Raw genomic sequence first — 26,266 nt, 5'->3', positions numbered from 1 at the left:
TGGGAGATAAACTCTGTGTTCTGTGAGTTGTCAGGTCACTACTATGAAATGATATCACATCTTGATTAAGCCATTGCAGCTGTATCGCTCATGCTTCTTATTTGTCAGTACTCCACGTTTTCAGCTTTAATCTGTTCCACATGCACATGTTCTGGCTTTGTCTCTACCTTCCATCTAAGGGTGTGAAGGAGAACAGAACATGTACAGCCATCTCTTCTGTTCCACTGTAGAATCAAGTATCACAGGCAGGTTCGGGTTGGAAGGGACCTTAAAGCTCATCCAGTTCCAGCCCCTGCCACGGGCTTGGACACCTTCCACTAGAGCAGCTTGCTCCAAGCCCCTGTGCCCAACCTGGCCTTGAGCACTGCCAGGGATGGGGCAGAAATCCTTGGAGGGTTTCTGTATTCCTTCAGTGGGGCTATCTTGCCATGGAGTTGATGAGAGCATGTGAAGCTTGCTCTCATCTTGAAGTGGTGCCATCAGAGATCTGTTTTGTCTGTGCCATTTTCTTGCTTTCTTATTTTGTCCTTCCATTTCCTTCACTCCAGGCCAGCAGGGATAGCAAATCCAGCTTTGTGGTCAGTGTCAAGCAAAGATGAAGAGCACTTAAGGAATGTTTTAACCATTGGTGGTAACTCATTCTTTGGAGGCATTAGACCCCTTCTGACCCTCCTACTCAGCTCTTAACACCAGGACGAGGTGCTTATGTCTGGTCAGGGCCCACTAAGTTATATATAGTGCTGCTTGTTTAACGTTCCTTGGCTGTACAGTGAAGCAAGGAAACATGCCTACACACTCAGTGGGCTTTTTTCCATCTCTAGCAGAGTACTGTGGGCTCTTTACCACGTTGGTGTTGCTTCTTGGTACAGGATGAAGAGATATTCCAGGTTTTCCTTGCCTTAGCAAAACATCCTTTCATCCACGGGATTATGGAAGTGAGGTTTGATTCTGATAAAGCTGTGTTCAACTTTTCACCTTTTGCTCCCACTTCAGCTCACCTTGCATTAGCTGTTCAGTTTTGCAGTTAAAAAAAGTCTCAATTCCATAATTCCATCTTGTTACTTCCTGCCTCCAGTGTTTAACACTGGGGCTGAGTTTTGAAGGCTCTGCTTTCTTATCTAGCAATTAACTTGATGAGTAGCTTTGTCCAAAAGCACCAGTTTGAGTGGTACAAGAGGCGTTTTGCATCACAGGCACTGAAAATTGCATGTTATTATTCAGGGAACTAAGGATCAGTCTGACTTCTTTGCAGGCTGTTCCAAGCCAGGGTGGACTTTCCCTTCCAAATTCCTTTGTAAAGGAAGGATTAGACTTATTTTCAGTTTTCACTTCCTGGAGAAGAAAGCAGTGAGATGGGCAAACCATAAAGTCCCTTTGCTCCTGGTGAGTGAAGTGGTTGCTGGACCACACTGCAGTCACGGAGACAGCTTGAGGAACGGGTAAATCTGCCCTTGCAAAGTAAAGCTTGAATTCCTGATCATTTTTGAGCTGCTTTGCTGCGTTTTGTGGGTTCAGGCTTTCTGTGGCATCTTGTTGCTGCAGATGATCACACAGTTTGATCTGTTTGTTAACTTCTAGTTTGAGTTAGTTACTCTTTAAATCTAGCAGTACCAAATCCTGCCTGCAAGGATCCATGCAGGCAATGGCAGCATAGATGTGGTTAAAAGAGGAGATTTAACACCAGCATTGGTTAATCTTTTGTATTCTCTTAATTTTCCTTTAAAAAGTTTCAGGTTCTTGGCTTTTCAGTCATTAACATGCATTGGCTGGCTGTAGAATGTGGTTAGTACTCGAAGGTCAGTGTTGTTTGCCATCCAGGAAGCTTCAGAATTTATAGGTGCAACTACTTACTTTAAACCCCTTGCTTCAGACAGCATTAGAGATGGAATACAGTGTTCTTAATTCTTCATTCCACCTTGGTGGAGCTGTTCTTGCTGGAAAGCAGCTAAAATCAGGATGTTCAGAGTTAAATCTGGGGCTTTAGTTCAGCATTTTAATGACAAAGGGGCAAGAATTACTTGTAGTGTATTATTGTACAGGCAGAAGGTGCCTGGAAGTGGTTCTGGCCATCCTGTGCTTTCATTGCAGACTCTTGTCTGCACTCAGCGTTCGGAGGACAGAAGTAGTGAGTTCTTTGCAGACTTCTCAGCAGTTAATTCAGACTTCCTGAGCTAAACCAATCCAGCCCTTGGGGTTTATTTGTAGCTCTTGTTTCGCATCTGCTCAAAAGGCTTCGTCTGCAAAAAGCTGGGCTCCTCCTGAAGCCGCAGGCCTGAAGGAAGCTGGTGCTAAGGAGGCTTGTTTCAGGGGCTTGTCTGTCTTTAAAACTTGGCAACTGGATCAGTTTCCATTTGCTTTAATGATTCATGGTAATAATACTCGAGTACTGGCTCTTGTACTTTCACACTGTAAGAAAAGCAGTCTGTGTAGAACTGAAAGAATACAGCATCTTTCCCCCCAGCTTTTAAGTATTGACTATAATGGATAAGAAACAGCAGCCGTCAGAGTACCGTAACTTAATTGTTAAGGTCCTAAATGCGATTATAGAAAGCCAGGTGTTTTCTGCCTACCCACACTATTGCAGATCCTTAAAATAGATGAGCTGAAACATCAGCAGCTTCCGGTATCTAAAGGGGGCTACAAGGGTGCTGGAGAGGGACTCTTCATCAGGGACTGCAGCGACAGGACAAGGGGTGATGGGTTCAAACTGAAACAGGGGAAGTTCAGGTTGGATATAAGGAAGAAGTTTACTGTGAGGGTGGTGAGGCATTGGCACAGGGTGCCCAAAGAAGTGGTAAATGCTCCATCCATGGCAGCGTTCAAGGCCAGGTTGGATGGACTCTTGGGCAACATGGCCTAGGGTGAGGTGTCCCTGCCCATGGCAGGAGATTGGAGCTGGGTGGTCTTAAGGTCCTTTCCAACCCAAACCATTCTATGATTCTATGTATTAACTTCATAACCAACTTCAGGCTTTCACCAGCGATTCTGGAAAGTAAGTGCTCTAACCAGTGAAGACCTGAGTCCAAAGGTTGTGTGTAACTGAGCAGCTTTTTCCATGTGTCTAAGCAGTTTCCATGTATAAGGAAGTAGTTGAATTATTTCCTTACAGTGCTCTGTGCAGGGTCGCTCCTCATCTGCACGTGATTTGCTTCATGTGTTTTAATAAAAAAGCAAAGTCAAGAAGCCTTTCAGTAGAGGGGGGGATGAGGAGAACCCGTGGAGATGTAAATTCTGCATCACATCATCATATGCTCCCCTAGTCTAAGATGCCTTTTGTAGCTCAATATCTGAAGAACATATGCATAGAGCTGTTAAGTATCCACAAGCTTTCTGAAAGACAACAAAAGCTGGTGAACTTGAAGGCAGCACCATCTCTAGTGTAACTTCATCTTCATTTTTGGGTGCCTGGCATTTGTCATAGCTCAGCTTTAACTCTGGCTGGTTTGCATCTGGTTTGCCCTCAGCTGGTTGTTACTGTGTCGGTCTTGCCTAATTCTCAGCGGCATCAGACTCCTGTGTGCTGTCTTCCTTCAGGAGTTGACCAGCTTTTGTGTTTTTTCCACATCCAGTTTGAATCAGAGGAAACTGTTAATGGAGCAGTCTCATACCCGCTCTGGAGAAAGGAAAACAGCTTTGAAGAGGAGTGTCAGCCTTGGTTGTACTTGTAGTGTGTTGCTTCCAAGTGGCCATGCTATCCTACTGATGTATAGTAGTATACATCTCCATACTCAATGGAGGTAGTACCTTCAAAGCCTGTTTCTCACTCAGTGGGAGACAATACCTGCCAAGTAGGCTACTGACTTGAGGATGACTTGCATCAAACTAACTGTAGTGCGTAGTTAACTGATGTTGGGCTCCTTCTTTGCTTTTGAGCTAAATGCAGCTTTTTCCAGCTAAATTGCTCCTGACTTTCCAGACTAGAGCTCACCCTTTTTCTTGGCCAGCACCAGCCTTTATTTCAAGTAGGTTCATCTGTACACCACACCTTGAAGTAGCAGCCAATAGCTGTGAAATTCAGTGCAAAGATTAACGTGTGTGGGGAAGAAATAAGCTCCTGGCCTGCTTGGGTTTGGTTGCTAACACAGTATTTAACACGGCTCCTGTGTTCTCTCCCTGTCTGCAGGATTTTGAAGCCCAGAGCAGAAGAGTCAGGGGAATACTTGTGCGTGTTTGTGTTTTCAAACTCTCCCATAGCCAACGCCACTATAGAAGTGAGAGGTACTCTCTTGTTTGCTTCTTTTTTGTGTGCTTTTCGTTTCCTCTCCCTGCAAGTGAAATGCTTTTACTGCCTCTGTCGTTTGCTGTGTGTCTGTAACTCGAGGCCTCCCCTAATGATACAGAGCCTGTGTCCAGTCCCTGCTTAGGATTTTAAGGGAAAGTCATAGGGGAAAGATCTCATGGATATGGGAGCGTGGCCATTGCGTGGCCATGGCCCACACAAGGGATGCTAAAACACCCCCTATGCTCCTTTGGTAAATCCGGCTATCAGAGGAGAGCAAGCCTGGCCAGCAGGATGAAGATTGCTGTAGAACATGTGTTTGCTCCTGCAAAGGCTGTTGCTTCCTCCCTGTCTCACAGTAACTCAGGCCATTTGAATGCATTCAATGTACTTTGAATTTGTCCTGAAAAGAGAACCATCATCTGCTGTGTGGCAGCTTGGAACTGGTTTTGTCTGCAGGAGCTATTTCAGTTCCTGGGAAGGCCTGGGTTCTGGTTAGGACAGATGCCCTGTGCCAGATAGGGGGTTTCTACTTTCATGCACCCTTTTTTGTCACTGTCTTGTGCATGTTAGTAGCTTCCTGACATCTTCAGGAACCTTAAATCATGGATAGAAACTGCAGAATGTGAAAGGTTTGCACTGAGCTTTGCTGTAGTTGCTGAACAAAACAGCAGGGTTTCTGTTAGATGTAGAACATAGGGGTAATAGGATAATATGAATATATAGGGTATATGGAGGTGATGGAGTTTTACACAGTGTTAAACTCCTGCCACAATGCAGTTGAATAACTGAAAATCACTGCAGGAGTCTTGGTTTGCCCCTTCTGTGCTGCAGTAGGTTGGAATTAGGGCATTAGGGCAGCTTTGTTAACCAAAGGTAGGCGAGTTAACCCAAATCCATGTTTAAAGTCTCACAACCAGCCTGTATGTGCCCAGGACTATGCTGATGCTTGCTTGATGGAGGTGTACTTACTGTCAACTCATCTGAAAGTAAGCCAGCATTCTTTGCCATCCTCCTTAGAGCCCTAGTTCAACGTGAGCTTCCCCTGCTGCTGTTTGAATATAGCAAGGGGGAAGGAGGCTGCTTCACACTGTGTCTCAGCACCCCTGCACAGTGATGCAGCTTAGCCCCATGTGTATTGTGATCCTTGCTGTTTAAATCAGGGCCACAGATCTGTAGCAAAAGCTGACCTCTTTCCTGGGCATTTCTGGTGCATGGTCAGGCTCCCGAATCCAAAGGGAGGAAGTGGGAGTAATTCAGCAGGCTGTGGGAAATGACAAACGGGCAGTATTATTCTGAGTGCCATCTTTCCTCTCCAGAGAGCAGCGGTTTTGAACCATGCAGACATAAATATTGCCAGAGGAATGAGCATTCTGACTGATGCTGTACCAAGAAAAGCTTGCTGATTTGCTGGGTTGATTTTTCAGATTGCTCTTCCAATGGTCTTGCGTAAAACAACCTGTCAAAATGTAGTGTGGAAGCAAATCTGATGCAGAAGCTGCTTCTGCAAGGACAAAGGAGATGTAAGTCCATGCTCATGCTCATTCTCATGCAGCACAAGTTCATGCTGGCCCAGCTGAGAGGTGTGTGCCATGTGGACACATGAGAAATGGATTAGTAGTGATGAACAATCTGACTGCCCCACTGAAAGCCCTTATTGCCTTGCTGGCAGCAAGCTGAATTCAAACTTGCATTGCACTTCTGGTGAGCTCGTGTGCTGGGTGCTCAGGGTACAGAAGTACAGGTTGGGTTTTCTTTCCTCTTTGGGGATATTTGCTTGCATTCTGCTCCTACACTCTCCTGGCTAAATCTTCTCATATTATCTTAATGAAGATCTTAAGCCCTTTCTGCTTTCTCAAGGCTGCTTTGGGCAGCAAACCTCTTCTAGAGACTGAACTTTGGTACTAGACTGGGTAAGACCTTTTCACAGCTTTGTATGAGTTCTCAAAAGAGCTTTTGGAAACGTTTGGCTTGGGGCTTCTCTGCTGCCAGAGGCAGGGACACAGAACTTGGCAGAGAGCTTTACAGGGACACAGGATTTCATGTTGGAAAAAGCAAAGCCCATAGATCTGACTGGAGTAGTGGCACAAGGGGCAGAGAGAGATGAGTAACTAATGCTACTAACAGCTTCTCACAGGCTCTTTATACATAAATACAGGTAAGTAACCATCAGGTAAAGGGTGATGACTCCAGCACTGCTCTGGGGAAGTTTTGCACCTGCATCTTGCTCAGCAGTCACAATTGCAGGACTTGGTGACCCTGTTCTCCAGCTCCTCCTCAGCATCCCAGAGTAGCTGATGGGCCTCAAACTCCTCCTTGGCAGAGACAAGTACCAGGGCTTGGCTCGGGTGGGAAGTACCTTGTCCAGTCTTTTGCAAAGCAAATTGGAACAAGTGTATGCTTCTGAACAGCCACTTTCCTACCAACTCCTGTAGTAATGAATTGGGACTGAATTCAAAGCACCACTTGGAGAACGTTGCAGTCTAATTGCAGTCCTAGTGCTGTACGTAACTTCATTAGATCAGAGAGTATTCCTTTGAGCTAGTGCTCCTGCAAGAGCTGCACAGCTCTACTTCAATGGCATCACACCCGTTTTCTTGGCTGTAAATGTCTCTGAATAATATCCATGCTATTGCAAAGAATACACAGGCCCTTTGTTTCATTTTCCTTTGCAAAGGAAGGCAGCTTGGGGTAAATGTTGTACACATTCTGTCAAAGCAGTTCTAGTTCTCAAAGCAAACAGCTTTATTTTGACGCTATTTCATGTTACCTACTTGTTCATTGTGATCTATTAGTGATGCATGAATCTTGTTAGGCCGTGCAGATGCTGTAATTTCATGCTTACCTGCATGTGTGGCCTGTCACAGTACACTTGTGGTTAAGCAATTAGACACAAATGTCATTGCTTAACAGCTAATTAAGATGATACTGCAATTTTGAACTGCTGATGTACATAGAAAAGATGGTTCTGACTTGTGGACCAAAATAGGGCCTTCCTGACAACTTGTGAACAACTTGAACAAATGCCTCGCAGCAGATGTAGTCCAGGATACACCAGCACCAGTTGCCTTTTATGTAATGCTGCCCCTTTTCTTCCTGCATCCCTACATGTGTTCTGCAGGAAGCTAAAAATGCAGGAAGACGAGCGTGGCTGAGGGAATTGCTGGACTGCAGATTTCAAGCAGATTTTCTTGGTAACAAACTTCCTAAGGCAGCAGCGGAAAATAGTGGGGTTTAATGTCAATCTCCTGGAATTCCCAGTTGGCTTTTGGCTGAAGCGCCTGCTGAAGACCTAGAGTATCCTCTCCAGTCCCTCTGAGCTGTTAGGGGCATTGAATGAGTGCAGCTCTAAGCCTGAAACGACAGCCTGAGCAATTGGTGATATTAGGGAGCTTCTGCCTTAAAACAGGGATTCTTGTCCCCACGTGCAGCAGAGCTGGCTGGCTGGCAGCACTGCAGGTAACCAGGCTGTGGTGTGTGATGGGGCTATTTCCAGCAGAAGCAGTGATGATGCTCCTGCCAGGCCTGCTCCCCATCTGGAGGTAGGCTTTTGGAATTGCCGTTGCCACACAGCGGGAACACCTGCAGTGCTGTTGCCGTGCGATGCCAGAGCTCTGGAAACGTGAAGATTAAAAGAAAGGAAAATAACCAGTGAGCTACAAGCCTGAGGAATTCTGCCTCTGCAGTCTTTCTGCTCTTATAAAGATCTTGGGGAAGGAGGAGGAAATGGGTTTGTGTCTTCTGATACTCCAGACCATCGTCTGGTGCGCAGCAGCAGCAGTGAGAACCGGATGGGGAAGAAGATGCCCTTTAAGTAGCAGGAACATCAAGGAAGATGCTGATGTATGTAATATGACTGATGGAGGGCAGCTGTCCTCTCCACCCTGCCTTCCCATCAAAGACTCCCTTCTTCCCATGCACCTGGAGAGGCAGAGCTTTTTAGTGCCTCTTCCTGCAATGCCTTTGTGCCATTATCTCACCAAGGGAATCTTCTGACTTCCCTCCTCATCCCTTGCTCATTTTCATGGAATTCCAGACTGGTTTGGGTTGGAAGGGACCTCAAAGCTCATCCAGTTCTAACCCCTTGTCACGGACAGGGACATCCTGGCCTTGAACACTGCCAGGGATGGGGCAGCCACAGCTTCTCTGGGCACCCTGTGCCAGCGCCTCAGCACCCTCACAGGGAAGAGCTTCTGCCTAAGAGCTCATCTCAGTCTCCCCTCTGGCAGGTTAAAGCCATTCCCCTTGGCCTGTCCCTACATCCCTTGTCCCAAGCCCCTCTCCAGGTTTCCTGCAGCCCCTTCAGGCACTGGAGCTGCTCTCAGGTCTCCCCTTCAGGAGCCTTCTCTTGTCCAGGCTGCCCCAGCCCAGCTCTCTCAGCCTGGCTCCAGAGCAGAGCTGCTCCAGTGCATCCCAGCATCTCCATGGCCTCCTCTGTGCTCACTTCACCTTTACCTGTATCCTCCCCAGTTGGTGTTGGTTTCCCAGTGACAGCAAGTGCTCAGCCCTGTCCCAGTCACTGCTTTGGAGAGATATAAACCAGCTTTTTAATCCCCTCCCAGGCTCAGCTGAGCTGGGCTCTTGTTCCACACGTGATACCTGCACTTGGAATGTTACTTACCCGCTTTCATTCTGGCTCCAGCCCAAGCAGTGTGCTGGGAAATGAGTGGCTATTTCAGTGGGTATTTCTTGGAAGATCCTGGTTTCCTGGCCCTTGGCTGTCTTCACAAACCTCTGCTGCAGCTTCACAGCACTGGCCCAGAAACTCATTAATAAATCAGATGCTCTCTTAGCACAGCTGCATCTTAGAGTGGTCTAAGGCATTGCACAGAAAATGCACATCACATTCTCCCTGCAGAACCTTTGGTGCCTCAGCTCCCTGCCCAGGCTATGAAGTTAGTCAGGGATACAAACTACAACACAGAAAAGAAAGGTTCCAGAGCCCTTTTACTGGGGCACCCATAAACCATCATATTTTTAGGCGCTTCTGCCCTTGCTTTAATTTTGTCTGTTAATGGGAAAACTTGCAGAGGTTTTGTTAACTGGGCCATGGTTTGGAGGTGTTACACGTATTAGTAATGCTGGTACCATATCCTGAAACTAGCTGCAAATTAAGGGCTGAATAGCTCCTCGATATGAAGAAATGACATTGTAGTAAGACAAAGCAAGCTCTGGCACAAACCCGCTTTCTGCTGTGATTCAGTTTAGAGCTAGCCAAAGCACTGATGCTTCTCAGAAGTTCGCTCTGATGTGTCAGAATGGCTAAATCCGTATTTATTGGGGTTTTTTTGAGAGCAGTTAATTGAAACTGCCCCTCTTTTTGCTCTTCCATGGGCCCTGGCAAACAAACTTCCAACGTTCTCTGTTTCACAACGTAAGAATGAAACCCTTGCTGCCTTTTATCGGGGCCGTTGCTTGGGTTCATTGCTGCCGGAGCTGACATAGCATGTTGTGCCCACGTCTCGGCAGCCAGCTGGATATGAACAGAGATGTGGATTCTGCTGCTTAAAAGCTGAAGGGAAATCTAAATCCTTCCTGAACAAAACCTGCTTCATTCCGTGCTTTATCCATTACTGGCACCGGAGCAGGAAGGTGTCAGAAGGAGCTTGACTTGATAAGCTTCCCAGGCAAACATCACTGCTGCTAAATCTGAGGTCAGCTGCCAGTGATACGTGAATTGTAGTCTGTACAGCAGAACCCAGCCAGCTGGGTAGAATAAGCGCTGCATTAATGTCTCAGCCAGAACTAGAAGCTGGCTAGCATCGTGCCCTGGATATATGAATACTCCCTGTGGCACTCCCCTCGGAGCGAGGACAGAAATAGGCCCTGTCCCAGCAGAGCTGGAACCGGCTGCAGCAGAACTGCGCCCAGGAGGAGAGAGCAGGATGTGTTCTTGTCACTTGTGCTCTCATTGGGGTGACCTGGGGGAGATGGCCTCCTCTTAACGGCGCATGGTTCCCTGCGGGCTGCCGGGGAGCGTGGGGTGAGGCTGCAGTGCAGTGCAAGTTCACATGTCCTAGAAAGCTTTCCCTCTTTATCTGTCAGCAGCTTTAGCGAAGAAGTGGGCCAGCCGCAGCGCGCTCACTGCGCCCTATTCCCCTGCCAGGTTCTGCTCTGACTCCGCTGTCTGCTGGGAGGTGGCAGTGACAAATGACAGATGGAGACTGTGTGGGGCTTCAGCTTTAAGCTGATGAATCCTATTTCTTCTTTTCCTAATGGGGGTAATTTGTGATGGCTTCTGACAGCCCGCCAGTGCCTCTCTGGGGACTGTCACTGTGCCACCTTCCGTCTGTCTCTTGTGCTCTGCTGCCTCCGGCCTTGCATTTTCCTTAGGCTGGGTGAGGTCTCTGAGTATCAGCCCCAAGTAAGCAACCACCATGGGGAGGTCCTGGGGCTGGCTCCGTGCCTAAGGGAGCTTTCCAGGCCTGGCAAGGAAGAGATGAAGCCTCTCAGTCAGTGATGAGGAGAAATTCACTTCTTGTTGAACCACCATCTCATGGAATAAATGCTCTGGAGGCTGCTGGCAGTGGTTTGAAAGGACATTGCAGGTGCATATCGGAGCTCAGTATCCGGGATGTGTAATGCAGTGCACTCAACCCCAAGGCTGATTGATTTTCAGCTGAAAGCTTAATTTCCTCTTGGTATTATTGCCTCTTGTAGGCACAGGTAGTATAGGCTCATTTAGCAAGTACAGACTGTGCTGTCCAGCTTGCTTCGGTTTCTCTCCCTGGCAGCTTCTTTTTGCACAAGAGCAGAGAATTATTATGATCTGGTGTCTTCAGGCCATGTTTTATGTGTCTCGGTATTTTTGTCTGATGTGTGCATGAATACATCATTAGGTACCGGTAAAGATGGATAGAACATTGTGCCTTGTTCTTACATATCATGGTTATGGCCAGCATCATCTTGGAATTAGTCAGCATTTGTCTAGCTTCATCCCTTGCTCTGCCTAGATGATCATGTATATTGCATGTTAGCAAAGCTGCTATTTGCTTGGGTAGACTTGGATCAAGTTCTTCCTTCCCCTTCTTCCTTACGGGCTGATACAACCATAGGATTTGTTTAGGTAATGAGCTCTTTTTCACCTCACTGCTGAAAAGGTGTTCACTTAAATTCAGCTGAAGAGTTGATAATGCTCCGAGCAGCAAGTGTGTCATGGGCTTCTTTACATGCTCAATGGTCACAGCTTCTGCAAAGCTCCCAGTGTGCTGGCAATCCTGTTTTGAGAGAAGCCTGGCTCCATCAGCCTCCCCTGATGGTGGCTTTCAGGTGAATACACACACACTAAGGGATGCTGCAGCTGAAGTGTTCTTACAACCAGGATTCTTCCGTCACTCAGAAGCTTAATTCTGCCTCTGAGTTATCAGTCAGCTGCATTTCAGTCCAGAAGGACTCTTGCAGGAGCACGGCGTGGGATGCCTTCTGCATTGGAAAGCCCTTGAAAGATGAAAACTCCTTTAGCATTTAAACGTGCCAAACACCTTTCCTGAAGGGTTGTGCTGCAGCTTGGGGGAGGAGCAGGTTCAGCTGATGCCGGCTCGTTGCACAAGATGGGTTGCTCAGTTTTCATTGCTGCAACTGTGAAATGCAACTGCTTGAACCCTTTTAGCTTGCAGCTGCAGATAAGCTGCCACAAAGCTGTGCTCCCTCCCTGTGTGTAGGGGTTGCTGGGCACGAAGGCAGCGCTGCTCAAACAGACCCATGTAATACATCCTGGTGCCTGGGGGTCTTTTCCTGGAGCACTGGGATTGGGCTTTGGCTGGATTAACAGATCAGTGCCCTGCGATCACACAGCAGGCCACGTGTGACACCATTAGCCAGCTAGAAAGCGACTGACCGGGCTTTAAAGGTGGTCACTACAGCACTGGAGCCATCTGCTTCAGCGAAGGTTCAGCTCGGGCAGCCATTGATCCAGCATAATCTCTTGTGAGGCTGCCCCAGGCTGCTGTGACAAAGGTGGCGGAACAGCAGTGATGTTATCACTCAATGACTTCAGAAGACCCTCTGCTGATGTTCAGGGCTGCGTTTTGCTTGCAATTGCCCAGCTTCACCTGCAACTCTCCTTAGAATATCTGGGTTTGTGTATAGGCTGAATGAGAGGATGCTGTGCTGGAGGGATTTTGACTTCTGCTGCATCACAGGTACCCAGGAGTAGTGTTGCTGTAAGGCGTAACAGGCGTGAAAAGTCACAGTGTGTCTGTGGAGCAAAGCCAAAATCCTGCTGCAAGGGGGAGAATCGCTTGAGTCAGCTTTCCGAAGTTCATGTTCAGACAGTATCAGTGCAAAGTCCTGACGTGGTGAGCAAGTTGTAACCAGAATCGCTGTCAGCTCTTTCAAAGCTGAAGGCACTGCAGGGACCTCCTGCGCGCTGGGCAGGGAGATGGAGGTGTTTCTCAGCTTCCTGCACAGGGGAAGGGCTGGGCTGTCTTAACTTTTGTAGGCTTTTGGTAGAGAACTCGAGTCTGATGCTGAGATTTTTCCCCTGCCCATCAATTTGCCTGGCAAACCAAACCTGGAGGACACAGCTCTTCAGTTGAGGGGCTGCTTGGAATCGCATGGGACTTGCAGTTTTTCTCCTGCAGCATAGGCTCAGTGTGGGAAAGGAACAGCACGCAGGGAACTTGTCACTTACTTTCTGTTCAGCTTCTCCGGGCTTAAAATAACTCTGTCTTTAATGAGCAGCTTGTAAACACGGAGCTTTTCCTTCCCTTTTGCAGCTATTCCCGACATCACTGGCCACAAGCGGAGCGAAAACAAGAACGAGGGGCAGGAAGCACTGATGTACTGCAAGTCCGTGGGCTTCCCGCACCCCGAGTGGGTCTGGCGCAAGAAGGTCAATGGTGTGTTTGAGGTAAGAGAACGGAGACGTCGGACAAAGCCTGCCAGAGCCCCTGGTAAAGAGGGAAGCGAGCACCTTGGGCTAGGGCTGTGTTATTTCGGGTGCCTTCTCCAAACACAGTTCCTCAGAAGCGTTGGTGAGTGAAGGTGGAATCTCCCAGCAGCGGCACGTGCAGAAGGGGTATTTCTGCTGGGGTGTGAATGGAGTCGCTCGTTGCATTGCTGCTGGGTAAAGTCAAGCACTGTGCAGAACGAGACGATATTCAGGGTGTCTGCTACAAATGGCAAGATGTGAGTCAGGAAATGGGACTTAAATGCAGTTGAATATAAATTTCTTAAACTGTTTTACTGGAAAAGATTGGATTTGATTTAATTTAATTAAGATTTAACCCGAGGATGTGGCAGTGATACCTGTTAGTGTTAAAGTCATTGTATTTTTCCATGTAGCAACTGATCTAGTGAGCAAGAGAGTTGGACGAGCAGTTGGAATAGCAGAAGAGAAGCTGGAAGTTGCTAAATCCTTCAGCCCACCTTTTTTTATATCACTGTATGATCTGCCAGAGAGGTAGCAATTTGATTGATAGATGAAGAAAGATGTGAAGTAAGTAAGAGGTAGGGGTTGATTGTTCAGTGTTAAGAGTGAGCTTACATTTGAATGGGGCAGTGCTATATGGGTGATGTAGTGAGCACTGCCAGTTCCCTGTGGTGGGGTGCAGGTTTTCCTTCTTGCTCTGGCTGGTGAAGCTATGTGATGAGCTGATCCAAGGTGAAGCTTTGGGAAGATCACACATCCATACTTGGTCCAAGTTTTGTCCCTCTTTTAAATTCTTTACATGTAAGCAACTCTGGAATTCTCTTTTCAAATGTAGAAGGAATGTGGAGCCTTGAATTCGAGCTTCTCTGAACATTCCTGAGGTCCCTGACCACAGATCTGTGAGAATGCCTGTTTCTTTTAAAAACAGCAAAGGCCTGAACTGGTTAGCAAACCCTGCTTAATGTGGCGTAGAATAATCTGACCTGGTACTCTTTGCCCTGGGTGCATTTCTTTGTTGTGGCTTTGCAGCACAGCTCACTTTAGTGAGAGACCCAGGACAAACACTAGTGGTGGGCTTTCCTCTTGCGTTACGAACCAGTCTCTTTGCAAGAACCCCTCAAACCTCTTCTAGTTTCCATGACAGAAACGAAAAGGCACCAGAACTTGCTAAAGCTCTTGCTCTTTTCCACCTTTCCCCTTCCATCAGGACATCAACAACTCCTCGGGCAGATTCTTTATTCTAAACAAAGACAACTACACTGAGCTCAGCATCACAAACCTACAGATAAACGAGGATCCCGGCGAGTACCAGTGCAACGCAACCAACCAGGTCGGCTCGGTCTCGGTCACAACCATCCTGCGTGTCCGCAGCCACTTGGCTCCCCTCTGGCCCTTTCTGGGCATCCTGGCAGAGATTGTTATCCTCGTTGTCATCATAGTTATCTATGAGAAAAGGAAGCGGCCGGATGAAGTCCCAGACGGTAAGTGTGCTCAAAGCCGCTTGTGAGGAGGAGACCAAAACCCCAACCAAAGGCACAGTGAACTTGTGGAAGCAGGATGGAGCGGGGCTTTGTGGCAGGAAGGATCAGCAGCCCAGTTGGGTCAGCTCTGAGCTCTTTGCTTTCTCACCTCTTCCCTCTCCAGACATTAGATTAAGCCCAGCACGTGCAGGGGATGCAAGTAAAGTCTGTGAAGACCTAACACTGAATATCCTGCACATCACAGACTGGTGGGTGGGGGGTAGGGATTTCCATGTCTTTAAAGCTTTTGTTGCATGAGGGGTCTCCTGCTTCTGTCTCTTCCCTGCTATAGCAGCCCTGAGAAGCCCTAAACACCAGTCCTAAGGAGTGTAGGGCAGAACAGGGAGAGAGCCAGGAACACGCTAATCCTTGATGGCCCTCCCTCTTCCATGTGGCATCTGCATTGGACACTGGGCAGGTTTTGTAAGGAAACACATTTAAAGGGATTGGGACTGCAGAGATGCTTCAGAAATAAACCATGTTTTTAATGTTAGAAGAGTGGGGGCTCTTATTTTGGTGTGTAACTGAATTTGTACTTCAGTAATGCTCTGGAAACTATATCTAATTGTAACGGCCACTGAGTTACATTTCTAAAGCTTAGGTTTTTATTATCAGCTTTAACAGTAGCACTGATGAGTTAAACTGTGTTTAGTACAGAAATACAAGTAATAACTGTTTCATTTTCGAGCTGTTTCTGCATAACTTCCCCTTTAAAGCAAGGGAGAAGGGGCAGTTTGAGGCTCAAAGGAGTACTTGGAAGAAGCACATTGAGAACCAGGCATTAATGTGACACCAAGCTGCTCATTTTTGTGAAGAGAACCTGTTTTTATCAAGAAACCCTCCCCAGTGATCCTTGTGGGAAGCTCTGGTACACCATCGCGCTGTTGGAACAAGTAATGGAGCAGGCGCTTCAGAGTACACAGAGGGCATGGTGCTGGATCCACAGGGGAAGCACTGAGTCATTAGTGGCTTCCTGGCTTGGAGGAGCCCTCCAGCATGGTAGATGACTTCCAAAAGCAGCTGTGTTGTAGCTTGTGCAGCAGTGACTAGTTGTTGTGGAGCTGCACAAGGTGTGTGTGCTAACACAGCATGACATTTGCCCTGGGGGAGCTGCTGAACCCAGCATCTGCCTCTGAAGTTTGGACAAAACCAACTTCAAGGTTCCTGAGCTACGTTTCAGAGAATGAAAAAACCCCCAAATCTCCTCAAACAGATGATAAATGTTAATATTTCAAGAATGGCTGAGGCTTGGATGACTTCTGTAGCAGATCAAAACACTGTCTTTAAGTAGTGCATACCTAGAGGAAACTGGCTTTTGATTGTAACCTCTTGAGTAGCATTTACTAACTGCTTACAGAGCATGCATTGACTCTGGTCTAGGTGTGTATCCAACAAAAGCTGCATCGTGCATGTTCCTCTGCATAACTAACAGCTTCACAGGCGCTGAGGGGTTTACTGCAGCACTTTGTCCTCAGAGTGGCTCTCAACCAGCCCAGAAAACTTCCAGAAGGACAGTCTGAATCTTCTCTTGCACGTCTCCCATGGTGCTGTGCTACGTTGGCCTGGCTTGAATGGCCGGAGAGGATCTCACCTCTCTGTTGGTGGCTGTTCATAGCTCCCTGCATTCCCAAATTTCATCTGCTGCGGTGTCCCCAGGACCAGACCAAAGATACCAGGTTGGAATGTGAGCATTGCAGGCAGCCTCAAATGGCCTTAAGCCAACAGAAATTGGCTTTGCCTCGACTGGATCGCAGTGCAGCTGCCCTGGTGGCACGGTTAAGCACATGTTGGAGGTGAAGAGGTCCCTACCTGTTAGTTTCAAAGGCTGAAGTTTTCCTGGCTGGTTTGGCTGCTCTTTGGGTGCCTGAGGGGTCCGGGCTCACCATCTCTGACGGAGGAGTCCAAGATGATGAGCCAAGTAACTGAGGTTCCTGTATTTGCTTGCTCGGTCTGCTGGTAGTTTACAGGCAGCTAAGCTTGAGTCTTGGAGAGTGATGCACCTCTGTGATGGGCATGCGTTTTCTCTGCTCACTTTCTTGGAGGACAAAATCCAGTCCTAAATATCACAGTCAATACCTGTGTATTAAGTTTGCCTGGATGAAGAGACACGATTGGCATAACATCTTCTCAGCTGGAGGCTGACTTGAGTCCTACCTTCCCTTGGATACTCTAGCATTTTCCTTAAAGGCATTTAAAGCTTTCTGTGATACCGTGGTGGGCAACACCCTACAAGTAGGGGCATTTGACAAATGCATCTGTGAGAAGCCCTGGATTATCTGCTGATCTCCACCCTTGGATGTTTTACGTGGGCTAGTCTTCATTTTCTTATTCTCAATACCTCGTTATGAAATGCCAAAGTTAACATTTGAATGCAGTGGTGTGCGTATCATGTGGAATTGAAACTCCCTGCTTCCAAAATCATCCAGCCACCTCCGCATGCTGCAGTGAGCAGTAGCAGGAAACATCAGTGAGCCTATAGCCGAGGCAGCAACATGGGCAGGTATTAAGCTACATATTGTATTACTTGATACAGAAATTATCAGGCAACAGCCGTGATCTCTCAGCTATGAGCTGGTTTTCTGAATTCTCTCTTTTAGCGTTGGCTTTGATGTGTTTAAGCTTTAAGGATGAGGGCTGTGGTTGTGCCACAGTCTCAATACAAAGCAGCTGCAGCAGTGATGATCGAGCTGTTAGTGCCTTCTTGCTGCACAGGGAAAACCTGGCAGCCTCAGCAGCGCTTCCTCACTGAAGGCCCCTCTTCCTGGGATGTGAATTTCATCCTTGGACCACTCCAGATGTTTTCCTTAGACATTGAGATTCCTTCACATTCACCACCACTCCACTCCCTCTCCTCCTGTGGTGGAATAACTCCGGACCTCCTTTAGCCCCCAGGTTTCTCTGCTATTCTTCCTTTGCTCTGGAATAGCAGGTAGAAGGAGTCATAAAACCCCTGGCTGTGTTTGTGGATGGATCCTTTGGACCACTGCCTGGTTGATCGTTGTCGCCCAGCTTGGCACATCCTCCTGGCTGCAGGCTCTGCATTCCTCCACGTTCAGTGTCTGCTACCAGTAACCAGCCTCAGTGCTGGGGTGGAAGCTTTGTACCTGTAGTCTTGCACCTCTGCAGTGCTCTGGGGTGCCATAGATGCTACCTGAGGGAAAGGTGCCTCCCGTGTTCAGGTTCCCCTTGAGGATCCTCTGGCTGAGGGCTGTGCTGTTGAGGCTCCCTGGAGGGGAGGGTTTCTGCACAGACATAGTGCAAAGGTGACTGATTCAGGGCACTTCAAGGACTTCTTGAAAAGCTTTGGGAAGAAAACCAGTGATGCTAAATGTACCTTCCCTGTATACAGAACGCTCAGAGCTTTCCTATAGCTGAGAGTGGGAATTTGGCAGGGTAGAAGCGTACCTGCAGCCCGTGCAGAGCCTGGCTGCTGATGGTGTGGGATGAAATGCTGTTGAGCTGCATTTATCTTGTTGGGAGATGCTGGTGCCCACGCTGAGCGCTCACCTCGTGCAGAACCCAGGTGATGTCGTTTCTAGGGCAGGCTTAGCTAAGCCTACACGAGTTACAGGCGGTCCTTTGGGGTGTGCTGTGCTCAGCTCCTTGGACAAAACCAGGCCAAGCCAAACGCTGGAGCAGGATTGCTCCAGACTTTGCTAATAACAACAGGCGGAGTCCTTTGGGGTCCTTTCTACCTTGCTCAGCTGTGCCACAGCAGAAATTGCTCATCTTGCCTCTCAAGCTAGGCTTGAGGGCTCTACCTTCTTGGTGAGCTTACACAAAGTGCCAAAAAGCACTTTGGATAACTGATGCCAAACAGAAGCACCCAGTTACTGGTGGGGGATGCAACGGCTTGGAGAGAAACGTTACCTCTCTCCTGGAAGGTGCCTGGGATGCTTTCCAGAGCGCTTGGGAACTCCACCTGGCCAGCCAAAACCAAGGCAATTGAATGGATTGCCTTTCCCCCTCTCTCAGCTCCATGTTCTACAGGCTAAAACTTACCTGTCCTAGTGTGCCCGCTACCTCAGCTCCTCGTGAAGGGGGGAGCGGTGGGTAACCTGGTTCTGTTGGAGCAGCTCTTCTCAGCTTTCTGTGTCCCCACAGAGGGAGGCTGCTCAGGTGGCAGGGGCTGGGGGGATAAATGGCTGCTCTGTGTTCCAAGACCCCTTCCCAAGGGATCTGCTGCCCTTGCAGAAGGTGTTACCTCCATCTACCTTCCAGCAATGCCATGCTGGAAGCGCGAGGCTGCTCCTTTAACTTTGGCATTTCCTGACTGCAGGGTGGGGGCTTTTTTGTTGCATGGACCTTGCTTTCTGTGTGGAGTGGATTTGCTTTTTGTGCCATGGAACAGGGCTGCTCAGTAGCTCCTTTGCTAATGTTTCCTCCTTCACATAATTTAGATTTGTGACTTTGCACCCAGGAAATCCGTGTTTCTGACTAGAAATTGTGGCACTGGGGATGCCTGGTGCAGGTTCTTGCTGTTGTACCTGTGGATGAGGGGCATTCTCATCCTCCTGGAAGGAGAGGTGACTGCAGTGAGCCCCCTTGCATCCAAATTATGTGCTGGAAGGAGGAAGGGAGGGCAGATGGCGCTTGAATTTGTGCATCCTCTGCTTTACACATGGTAAAGCAATAGACAGATCCCATCCCTGTTTTCCAGAGGGATTCCAGAGGTTTTGTGTAAAACCGGGGTGGGTGGGTGGAGAACGTGCAGCTTCCCATGGCTTTGGGTGATGAAAGCTGCATGACCGTGGCATGTGGAGGCCAGAGGCACTGGCACGTCGCTGCATGCCTGACGGGAAGCGGTTTCAGCAGGGGACTGCTGATGCATTTTGCTCAATGCGAGTTGCTTGGGCTTCCCTTGACAACAAAAGGAAGCAAATAGCTTTTGATTCCTCTGTGGTATAGCTTAAGCTGCTTATTTCTGATAGATGTAGCGATCAACTGTCGTGACCCAGATGTAGTACATGAAATATTCCTAAAGAAAGTGGGTTTCTTTCTCTTGTTGGATCCAACAGCCCAATATTAGCAAAGATGCTGTTGTAAAGGGTGTGCTCTGGGGTAAGTAGAAAGTAAAAACTCCTTCCTGCATTCCCTGCAGGAATATGAACAGTTTTTACTTGACAATCCATATTCTCTCTGACCTTTAGTTCAAAGCCATGAGGTGACTGGGGTTATAACGTGTCCTTTTTCTTTCTTCCCTTCTCATTTCTCAGCTTAATACAAAGACTTGCCATTAGTGTGTTTCTGCTCTGGCTCTGCAGAAGCTCCATCCATATCCCCACATTCTTTCTAATGTTGATTTTTTTCCCTCTTGACTTTCCCTGCTCCTGCTATTACTGTAAGTAATTCCAAGAACAAAATGTTTTCACCGAAACAGTTTTGCCTTGCAACAAGTGAAATTTGGGGGTTATTTTTTCCTTGACCTGCACCTTTCTCTCCCATGCCTAAAGCTCTTCAAGGGGAGAAAATCATCCGATAGGCACGTTGCTGCCAAGGGCCAGCATCATTGTATCACAGTGCTAATCAAACAGCCTGGCTCCTCTGGGCCTTTGTGCACTAGGTATGTTAGAGGAGCAGGGTTCCAGTGTAAGTATCTTGGCCAGAGAGCCTCCAATGCGCTTCTGCCTTCGTTCCCTTTTGGAGCTCGAGTGTCTCTGTTCACTGCCTCTTCCCCCTCCCTCCAAAACACTCCTGTTAACGAAAGCAAAGGGAAGAGCATTGCTCCGAAGCCAACACGGACTGTGGTGGTAGATGCTGCCTTTGAGCGTAGCCAACCTTAAATGGGTTAATGCTGGCTTTTCCTTTTGCTTATGTGACCCCAAATTGTCATTTTAATACCGCTCCAGTTGGCTGTTGAGCTGTAAGGGCAGGTCTGAGGGTGCCATGTGCCACTGTGAGAGCCGCTGCTGGAGCTGCTGCTCTCAGCTCCTCTCTGGAAGTTTCTTTGCAAGTTTTAAATCGCCAATCACAGAGTCCCTTTGGATGCAAAAATGTGGGTTTTAGTGCTGGAAGGACCCGATAATGTTTCATTTTGGACTTGCACCAGGCTACATGAGGTGAATTTGGTGTTAAAACTAAACCCTGGAGCTTTCCAAAGGGGGTAAAAGAACTGAGCAACAGGTAAAATGCCTCCTAAATTAAGGCTGAAGGAAAGGGGGTGGCAGCACAAACCACCCCCCTTCCCTGACTGCCCAAGCACGAGTTACATTCCCAGACAGTTCATACAAGTGGAGGAGCTGAAGCAAACCTGATTTGTCATCACCTTGCGATTTTAACGCGCAGATGGTTTTTGCCTGGAAGGGTTGATTGCACGTGTTACACGATGTGTTAAATCCATAGCAAATTCTAACCTTGCCCCTCCAAAACGGGCTGTTTCAGGCAGCGCAGTGCCCACAAGGAAGGCTCAGGTGGTTGGGGTGTTTAACTCTTGTATTGTATCAGCAGTGGGGTTTTTGGAGTCTGCAGGTCCCCTCCCAGTCCCAAAGTCAATGCCAGCAAAAGGAGGGGTTACACACGGTCACCTGGCAGCGCTGTGGGAGCCCCAGGGGCTGGAATGCAGCAGCGTACTGGGAGGACGTGCTCTATGGCCATAGGGTGTCCGTCCTGCGAGCAGCTCGCCTGCCTTAGAGGGGTTGAGTGACGTTGATGCTTGTCGGTTACTATGACTTCTTTTTTTTTGTTTTTGTTTTTGTTTCCCCCCCTTCAATTGCATCATACCCTTAAAAACCTGGTGGTAAGTGAGAGCTCTGCATGCTTTGGAGTTTGTTTAATCTCCGCTTCAGTCTATACAACGCACAAGCCATAACGTTAACACGTGGTTTTGTTTTTTTTTCCTCAAAACTTCTTCATTCACGTTCACAACTAATTTGGAGTTTTTCAGTTTGCTGTTCTCTTAAACCTTTCTTTAGTCTGATTTTTGTATTGGTTTTTCTGTTGGTCCGTTGCCCCCTGGTTTCACTACGGTTTCGGTCTCTGTCTGTACTGTACTGGGGATGCTTTGCCAGCAGTTCAGTGCCTGACTGGGAGAGAAGCGCACGGAGAAACTTCCCTCAGGCTTCTTTTATCTCCATGTAGGTTATAGATGGGAGAGGGATGAGCGGTGGTGATCCACCCTGTAGTCTTAAGTGTTCCAATAAGCATTTTTGTTGGCTCTTTGTTAGGAAAACACCCAATGGCAGCCTTTATAAACGTGATGGAGTTGTTTTTTAAGCATGCAAAACGACTTAGCTGCAACAGGCATGAAAGTATTTTAGCAGAGAAGGAGAACTGGTTATTTGCTAGTGAGAGGGAGCTTGTGTCTTCCCAGTGCAGTTTGGTATTCCTGAAGTGTGGCCAAACAAACTCTCAAAGATGTCTGATGCTTGTCAGAGAGCCAAGGTCCCGAGTGCTAGTGCAGAGCGGCATCGGCAGCATCCGGACCAGGGGAGGGAGGGAGGGTGCTGTCAGGCCGAGGCGCTTCCCACCCGGAGTGCAACTGGCTTGAAGATCTTTTGTGAAGCAAAAGATGTTCGTAGAAGGAAGTTCTAGATTTACTCTACTGTGCTTTGTGTTTCAGTACCTGATGTGTCTCTGTATATCTCCACTGTATATACAACAGCACATTGATGTCTGGTTGTCCTTACTAGTCCTAGTTCTCTCTGTATCTTGTCCGGTAGTGTACTGTTGCTGGTAATGGACTTCTGTGGACACTGGTGTGTCGCTAGTGTGTTACTTTGGCTGTAAAGCTCTTGGTTTGTGGTTAGTTCTTTCTTTTCTTTGAAGTATTTATTTTCTGTTCCGGTCACTGTCTGTGCTAGCAGTGGCTTTGCCTATCCGTTGCCTTGAAGGTACAGGTGGAGTAATGTCCCCTTTGACCGACATTACTCCTAGCGTGTGCTCATGCGGATGCCCACACTGTTGAAACTGTAATTTCCATACCTGCTTCATGTGCACTAAGCACCCTTGTGGAATCCTGCTGAGAGTTTCTTAAAGGCTTCAGTGACACATCCCTCCAACCTGAGGTGGGAACAGCAACTGCTGAGTGCCAGAACCAGCAGGTCCTGAATTGGTCCCCTCAAAATACCTCTACAGGAGTGTTAACCTTTTGGATTGATTTTTGTACTGCTGTTTAAATGCACTTCTGCCTTCCATATTGCAGCTTGGGAGCAAAACAAGGGGGTTTCTAATTCAAACCCCAAAGTTCAATTGGTCACTAATGTTAAACATTACTCATTGGCAGAGTTCTTCCCAATTCTTTAAAGAACAGTTTTGCCGTGAGACACGAGCAGAACAAGGCCGTGTCTTGCATAGCTGGTGTGTCTGGAGGTGTTACAACACCCCTGACCCTGCCTCTTGCCAGCATGTTGAGCCCTGTCGGATGCACGCACGATGCCTGCCGCTGCCCACGGACTGCGTTTGGATACTTGAACCAAGTATTGAACCTCCAACCTCCTCCTAACCAAGTCCGATCTAATCAGACCTTGAGGAAAGCGGAATATGTAGAGGTTGGATCAGCCAGGGGAAGACGAGCATGTGGTGTATATGCCCTGTGAGGTATATACCAGTAATTACCCCTCAGCAGTTGAAGAATGGCTTATAAAAAATACTATCTATATTAAAGCAATATCAATGCAAGCAAACAACCAGCAGGATTTTACAACTGAATCGTTGGTTTGTCTTCTCATCTATTTTTTTATGAGATTGAACCACTGGAACTTGGGGACAAGATGAGTCTTGACCATATTGCAACAATCTGTCCGCTACAGTTGCAGTTCTTCATGACCAGCATCCCAAGTGTTAACTAAACGCATTGAGGCAACATACCTGCCATTAAACCCTGAATCCAGACAAGCAGCTCCATGAACCTTTGCACTCCCAAGTGGAATGGCCTTTAATGCTGTAGATAGATCGGTTTGCTGTTCGCGGCTTGGCCAGTGCACGGTGCAAAGACTGACTCTCTTTTTGTTTTCTCCCTTTCCTTTCCTTGTCTTTCCCTGGATCACACCGGAATTCTTGTTGCAGATGATGAACCAGCTGGGCCAATGTAAGTGTGTTTTCAGAAAAAAAAAATACTACTTGGCTTAATCTGAGAGTTTAGGGGAGTTCACATGATACAGGGTTGATATTATGTGTGATGTTATTATTGGTCATAGAATCCCAGCCTGGTTTGGGTTGAAGGGACCTTAAAGCTTACCCAGTTGCACTAGAGCAGGTTGCTCCAAGCCCCATATCACAGTATCACAGTATGCCAGAGATTGGAAGGGACCTCAAAAGATCATCTAGTCCAATCCCCCTGCCAGAGCAGGAATACCTAGATAAGGTTACACAGGAATGTGTCCAGGCGGGTTTTGAATGTCTCCAGAGAAGGAGACTCCACAACCTCCCTGGGCAGCCTGTTCCAGTGTTCTGTCACCCTCACTGAGAAGTTTCTTCTCAAGTTTAAGTGGAACCTCTTGTGTTCCAGTTTGTACCCATTACCCCTTGTCCTATCATTGTTTGCCACTGAGTAGAGCCTGGCTCCATCCTCGTGACACTCCCCCTTCATATATTTATATACGCTAATAAGGTCACCCCTCAGTCTCCTCTTCTCCAAACCTGGCCTTGAACACTGCCAGGGATGGGGCAGCCACAGCTTCTCTGGGCACCCTGTGCCAGCGCCTCAGCACCCTCCCAGGGAAGAGCTTCTGCCTAAGAGCTCATCTCAGTCTCCCCTCTGGCAGGTTCAAGCCATTCCCCTTGGCCTGTCCCTACATCCCTTGTCCCAAGCCCCTCTCCAGGTTTCCTGCAGCCCCTTTAGGCACTGGAGCTGCTCTCAGGTCTCCCCTTCAGGAGCCTTCTCTTTTCCAGGCTGAACAGCCTAGCTCTCTCAGCCTGTCGGAGACCCCTTAGGTTGTTAGTGTTGCAGTAAAGAAAAGGGAGAACTATTGGCGGTGCCCTTGTGAGGTGAATTGCGCTGGGTGAGAAGGTGGCAAGATACAAAGCCTAAACGTATTGTCTTTAGCCACTTAGGAGGAAAGGTGCAATGGTGTTTGACTGAAGTACAAAGACTTTTTTTCTTATGCTTTTGCTTGATATTGGTGCATTTTTTTATGTTATTTCTCCAGGAAAACCAATTCTACAAACAATCATAAAGATAAAAACTTACGCCAGAGAAACACAAATTAAAAATGCTTATCATGTAAGTATGACCTGTGGGCACCTCTGCAATGGGCAGGCTAAACCCTCCTCCTTCTGTAGCGCTTGGGGTGCGTAACAGGACCTCCTCCCTGCATTAAAACACTGTGGGCTGCTCGGGCAACGGTGCTGGCCTTTTGCGCCCTGCTGTCCAAAGATATCCCAAACCACACAGGTAGTTTAAGACCCCACAAGCTGTCAGGCTCTACATCATCCCTACTATTGCTCATGAAACAAACCCCAGCCCCTGCCTCACTCAGTGTTAAAACGCAGAAGCAATCCAGTCGGGAAGCCTCTACTTTCCCTTCGTTGAGCGCTTTGTTTGCACGCTGTTTGAACCGTTCCCACCACTGCCGGGCATTGACTAGCACCTTTTCTCATTTCTTTTTTAGAGCTTTAAGTTTCTGAGAGACTGATGGCAATATGACCTGCTAAATTTAAGGGTTGGAACTCTTGGTTCTAGAACTCCAGTTCTGTCTGATTTTGTTTTCATTTATTTTTCTCCTTTTCAAGTGAGCAACGATATGACTGTCTAAAGCATGCCTTATTTAGCCTCTCTGCAAGGATCACCTAGCCAGATACATTTTAATAACGCTTCAGTGTAGAAGGTGTAAACTATTTTGGGCTTTGATGTGCTGTGAATGTTGCTTTTCTTCTTTTTCTTTTTCCCCTCTTTTTCTTTCTTTCCCCTCCTGGATCTATTTAACCGGTAGAGGTAGTTGGGCGAGTCCCGCATGCGCTATTTTTTACTTCCTGTAGCTGTTCAACCGGGCTCTGAACCGCACCGCTGCCATCTAGTGAGACTTTTTGTAAAGTACAGCAAAACGGAAAAGATATATACAGTATATATTTATATTTTGGGGGAGGAGGGGGTAAAACCAAAATCCAGTAATCGTGTTTCATTTTTAAGCTGCTGATATTTCATTCCTTACTGTATGTCTGAAAGATGAGAGAATTCGAGTGTGCTGGTACTTGGCGAAGTAATGTATCTTAAGGGCTTAACCTCTAGAGAGAGACTTGGGTGTCCTATGATCAGACTTCCAAAGGCAGAAGGGTCGGACGTGGTGGTGGAATGCAGTGGAAAACAAAAACCTTCAGTTTATAAATATATATATATGATTGCTTTTTAAGTGATGATTTTTTTTTTTGTTAACTCATGTAAATTCTCAACTCCTTTTGCACTGATGTGTTCAACATATTCTTGTACATTCAATTCAGGCAAACTTTTGTAATTTTCCTTTTTTTTTTTTTTGGGTTTTGTTTAAATGATGAAATGTTACAGCATGGTGATATTCTATGCAACTAGTTATACTCTTTAGTTTGACACTGTAAGTTCTCATGATTTAAAGATTGTAGGAATAGACCTAACAGGGTTCTCATGATGTGCGTAACTGTAGATGCATGAACTTGTGTTCTGTGTATTTGTTGAAGTGCAATGATGTATAAAAAGTGGATTCACCTGTTTTTAAAAATAAAACACTGACCAAAAAAAAAACAACA

The 26,266-nt window shown here is 47.4% G+C and overlaps 1 protein-coding gene across 2 annotated transcripts in view; it reads left to right on the top strand.

Moving 5' to 3' along the window:
• Positions 1-26,264, top strand: part of NPTN (neuroplastin) — a 57,788-nt gene extending 31,524 nt beyond the window's left edge. The window contains exons 4-9 of one of the 2 annotated variants that reach the window (XM_057421131.1): positions 4,124-4,218; positions 12,937-13,070; positions 14,299-14,572; positions 23,627-23,636; positions 24,697-24,770; positions 25,159-26,264. In XM_057421131.1, coding sequence (XP_057277114.1) covers positions 4,124-4,218; positions 12,937-13,070; positions 14,299-14,572; positions 23,627-23,636; positions 24,697-24,757 — 574 coding nt within the window. In that variant the 3' untranslated portion in view covers positions 24,758-24,770; positions 25,159-26,264. Of the gene's footprint in view, positions 1-4,123; positions 4,219-12,936; positions 13,071-14,298; positions 14,573-23,614; positions 23,637-24,696; positions 24,771-25,158 lie in introns of both variants that reach the window. The other variant, XM_057421122.1, reaches the window with a different exon arrangement.
• The last annotated feature ends 2 nt before the right edge of the window (positions 26,265-26,266 follow it).

Source organism: Pezoporus wallicus, unplaced genomic scaffold (assembly GCF_028554395.1).
Source record: "Pezoporus wallicus isolate ANWC-B61680 ecotype Strahan unplaced genomic scaffold, APGP_CSIRO_Pwel_v1 contig_7731, whole genome shotgun sequence".
In the NCBI taxonomy this organism is placed as follows: Eukaryota; Metazoa; Chordata; class Aves; order Psittaciformes; family Psittacidae; genus Pezoporus; species Pezoporus wallicus.
This window is presented reverse-complemented; position numbering and strand designations above follow the sequence as displayed.